The sequence below is a fragment of the Bison bison genome, unplaced genomic scaffold, assembly GCF_000754665.1.
Source record: "Bison bison bison isolate TAMUID 2011002044 unplaced genomic scaffold, Bison_UMD1.0 scf7180017864456, whole genome shotgun sequence".
NCBI lineage: Eukaryota > Metazoa > Chordata > Mammalia > Artiodactyla > Bovidae > Bison > Bison bison.
In genome coordinates, this window is record NW_011495018.1 from 88297 (window position 1) to 92851 (window position 4555).

The following is a 4555-nucleotide window of genomic DNA, read 5'->3' on the forward strand; positions in this document are numbered from 1 at the left end:
TCAGGCCCCACGAGCCTCCGTACTGAAGGCCCAGCGAGGACCCCACATGCCGGGAAAATCTCTTACTGCTGTGGACACAAAGCATCAGGCCCCACGAGCCTCCGTACTGAAGGCCCAGCGAGGACCTCACATGCGGGGAAAATCTCCTACCGCCGTGGACACAAAGCATCAGGCCCCACGAGCCTCCGTACTGAAGGCCCAGCGAGGCCCTCACATGCGGGGAAAATCTCCTACCGCCGTGGACACAAAGCATCAGGCCCCACGAGCCTCCGTACTGAAGGCCCAGCGAGGACCTCACATGCGGGGAAAATCTCCTACCGCCGTGGACACAAAGCATCAGCCCGAAGGCCCAGCGACTGTGAAGGGATAACGCAGGAGGATCAGATGCTGTGCACCATGCAGTCCAGTATTTTAACTCGTTCAGTATAGTCCACCGTATTAACAGGAGGAAAAGGAGACAGTCATAAGGCCCATAAAATCTATCAAGATGATAGATGCAGAAAAACTGTCAAAATTCAACACCAGCCCGTGATTTCAAAAAATCAAGATAGGAGATCATTTTATTTTTTAATTGAAGGGTGATTGCCTTACGGCGTTGTGCTGGTTTCTACCAAACACCAACATGAATCGGCCAGGGGTTTACCCCTGCCCCGCCCCCTCCCTCCCCACCCACCCCTCTGGGTGTTGACCCAGCCGGGTGTGAGTTGGCTGAGTCACGCAGCAGTTCCCACTGGCTCTCTGGCTTACATATGGTAATGTATGTTTCCATGTTACTGAGAAGATAATTTCCTTAACTTGATAAAGAATATCTTTAAAACTCCACAGCAAAGATCATACTATACATTAATTTTCAGAAAAATTCTGAAAACTTTTCTCCTAGAGTTGAAATGACACAAGAAAGCTATCACACTTCTATTCAATGGAACAGTTAGACTAGAAAAAGGAATAAAGGGCAGAAGCATTGAAAAGGGAGAAGTAAAACTGTACTCACAGTCAGCGTGATCGTGGGCCTCGAAAGTCAGCAGCTCTGAGACGCAACATGCAGACGGCGGGAGGCCACGACTGACGGCTGTGCCGTGACTGCGTCTCCGCACGCCAGTTACAAGCAGCGACAGTGTCTGAATAACCGTTTTCAGTGACATCAAAGCCAATCAAACACCTAAGGAAAATCTAATAAAAGACATATGGTCTCTACCCCCAAAACCACAAACGTCTCTAAGGCAAATTCAAAAAGAACTGACTAAGCAGAGAGGCAGCCGAGTCTGGGGAATGTAAGGAAGTGCCAGCTTCCGAAACAAAATAGCAGGACCTGCTTGAAGCGGCGGAAGAGACCACAGAGAAAGGCCAGGAACAGGCCCGCTGCACACGCCTGACGCACGTCGAGGGCGACACTTGGGCGGGGAGGGGACGATGCAGCCCCCTGAGAAGGTGACACAGCGGAGCTCGAGGATGACGCTTTCGGAGACGAGCCTCCTCATCACCAGGAAGGAGGTACTTACTACACGCTGCACTGCACGGACGTGAAGAACCTCTGTTCATCAGAACCACAGCCCAGGAGTCAAAGGCGGAGCTCAGAGGTCCAGCACACTCCGGGAGTGACCGGGAGCTGGAATCCTGTGTGGAGAAAAGAGGTGGCCCGCTCTCGGGAAGAGAAAGACTGAGCTTCCAATAGAGGAAATTCACAAGGCTGGACTGTCACAGAAGATACCCAAACGGCTAGTAAACTTTTAAAGCGATGCCCAGTAAACTTTTAAAACGTCTCACTGGTCATCAGAGAAACGCAAAACTTAAAACCCTGCCCAAGTGCTACTGGACGTCCACCAGAGGGGCGGAAAACACCCAGGGCTGAAGAGGAGGGGGCCCCGGTGGGGGTGGGGGTAGGGTCCGTCCGCACGTAGCCCCATGGAAAGTGAGTTCAACTCAGCAACTCTCCCTGCGGGCTGTGGTCCCCAAGGACAGACGTCACAGCAGTATTAGTGCCCACTGGTCACAGGCGGATGAGAGGCTGTGGCTCCCCCGTGGGACACTGCAGGCGAAAAGGGCACCAGGGTCAGCTGCCACGGGTGCCAGCCTGGAGGGGCCCCGGACGCTGGGCGTGGCCGCTGGAGGGGAGGCGGTCTGGCCCCTGTAACCCATCCCCCAGACTGGGGCGCACGGTCTCCCCCTGCTTCGATCCGTCTGCTCCGCTGGAACAGGCGTTCCCCGCGCCCCCTGCCGTGGACCTGAGTGTGCACAGTGGTCAGTCGCTGCAAACCTGAAGCTCATTTCATCAGCAAGTGGGGAGAAGGTGTGAGCGGCTCCTCTGTGGGGGTGGTCTGCGGGCTGCCTGTGGCTCCTGCTGCAGACCCGCAGGAGAGGGGCTGAACCGCACCACCTACCGGATGGGAGACTGCGGGCCTCCGGGCCTGTGTCTGCTGGGGGTTGGGGAGGCGCCGCGGGGAGCGGAGGGGCGGGGCCGCCGGGCCCTCCGCGGCGCTGGGTCCGTGTCTTCCCGGCGGTGCCCGCGGCGAGGTCCGCGTGCCTCTGCTGCCCCCTGGCGGCGGCCGCCGGCCCGGACTGACCCCGAGTGTCACCCGCAGGCTTGGCAAAACCTCTGGGTCACCGAACAGCACTTTAACCTCTTGAATGACATTCCCCCCACGATGCGGATCGTCTTTCTGCACCACAGCAGGGACGGGTGAGGCCTTCTCCCCTGTCCCCCAGCTGCTCCCCAAGACCCTGCCTCCTGCTCCGGCGGTCGCTGTGGACACGGCACCGGCCAGGGTGGGCCGCCCGTTGGGATGGGGTGGGTGGACCGTCCCTCTGCCAGGGTGCCCAGGCTGACGGGTATGACGGCGGGGGGCCGGGCACAGTGCCGCGTCCTGCCAGCACACAGCCCTGGCCTAAAGGGCACGGTTGAAGTGCAGCAGAACCCCTGGTCTGCTGGCCTTGGGTAGCAGGGCGGGGGGTGGGGTGCTGTGTGACCCCGTGTCCTGACTTGTCTGAGGTTCAAGGAAGGGCCTCATGTCCGGGGGGTGGCACAGAGTCCGCCTCTTCTGGGCTCCTCTGGGACCCCACCCGTCCCGCCAACAGGACCCATCTGTACGGCGCCTCCTACGACAAACCCAACTCCATCCCTGCCGCCAAGGGCAGAACACTGCAGACAGGGCGTGAGTCGTGCCACAGCGCCGTCCTCTGTGGAGTGGGGCGTCCCTGGGAGGGCGGGACACACAGAGACCCGAGAGTTCTCCACCGCCCCCCTCCCCGGGTTGCCAGCCCCCATCCAGGCATCTTTCCTAGGTAGGGAGGGGGCATCAGGTGGAAGCAGCCGAGCCTGGCCCGTGTGCCTCCCACTGGGGATACCCCCCCAACATTCCCTCTCCAGCTCCTTCCTCAGCCTCAGCACTTCATTCCACCTGCCCATTCATTTACAAGCACAGATAGAGAGCCATTTGCTCTGTCCCAGGACCCCCTGGCTACTTCCTGGGGCCCCGAGGGCCTGTCCCCGCTCCTGAACGTCAACAGGAGTGATACCACCCACCTGTCCCCTGCTGGGGGACCGACCCCCCGTTCCCTGCTGGCCCTTCACTGTGTCTGCAGAGCAGTCTTGGCACACTGCAGAGGCCAAGTTTCTGTCCGCCTTCCTTCCCAACCTCTCTGGCCGTCCCCCCTCCAGCGGGGTTCTGGCTCTGACTCCTGGGGAAGGTCCCAAAGCTTTGCCTTTAGCTTGCCACCCCCCATCAAGTCTGGTGGTGCACAGGGCTCCGTCCGCAGTGCTCTCGGCCTGAAGGGCAGTCTGCGAGGCCCAGTGTGGGACGTGCCTCTGTCTCCGCAGGCTCCTGCAAGGTGGCTCGGGTGGCCGTGAGCCCCGCCGACTTCTCCCGCCTGCTGGCCAGGGTCCAGCAGTTCCGGGAGCAGGCCCAGGCCGAGGCCTACAGTGGGGACATGGCCCTGAGCACTGGCCTGGTGAGACCTGAGCCCATGGGTAGGGTGGGGACCAGAGCAGTGCTGCGGGCTGGGGTGCCCTGGCTCTGAGCGGGCCTTTCCTGGGGGTCGCCTACAGGGTCTGGCCCCTTCCCTCTGGCCGCCTGGGGCGGGGTCCCCTCTGACACCTTCTGACCTCCGCGGTTGTTTGGGTTGAGGAGGAGTCGGAAGGCGTGCACCCGATGGGGGAGGACCGTGCGCTGCCAAGGTTCGAGGCAGTCTTGAAGTCCATGGAGCAGTACCTGCAGCCGTTGTTCCCACTGCTCAGCTGCCCCCCGGAGCCCAGGTACTGCCCAGGGCTGCCTCCCAAGGGGCTCAGGCACCGAGTTCCAGCCAGACTGCTGGAACCCTGGGGGTGGAGGGGCACGGCGTCCCTCTGTCCCCACAGGTGTGCACAGGTCCCAAGCAGTGTGACGCCCAGGGCGAGGGTGGGCGGGCAGGGGGCTCCGTGCAAAAGCCAGCTCAGCCTCCGCCCCTGAGCCCCGCGGCTAGCTGAGCGGCTGGCTGTGGGCGTGGGGGCAGGCAGAGCCGTGTCCCCCTGGGGACTCTGAGGCCGCAGCCCCGGGCTTCTTTCTGTGCGGAATTGGGCGGA

The 4555-nt window shown here is 61.2% G+C and overlaps 1 protein-coding gene across 1 annotated transcript in view; it reads left to right on the top strand.

Moving 5' to 3' along the window:
* Positions 1–4555, top strand: part of CFAP46 (cilia and flagella associated protein 46) — a gene marked incomplete at its 5' end in the record, with an annotated part of 97130 nt that overhangs the window by 79217 nt on the left and 13358 nt on the right. Inside the window, 4 exons of the mRNA XM_010859553.1 lie at positions 2580–2677; positions 3073–3149; positions 3815–3945; positions 4125–4249. Of these exons, the coding sequence (XP_010857855.1) occupies positions 2580–2677; positions 3073–3149; positions 3815–3945; positions 4125–4249 (431 nt within the window). The remainder of the gene's footprint in view (positions 1–2579; positions 2678–3072; positions 3150–3814; positions 3946–4124; positions 4250–4555) is intronic.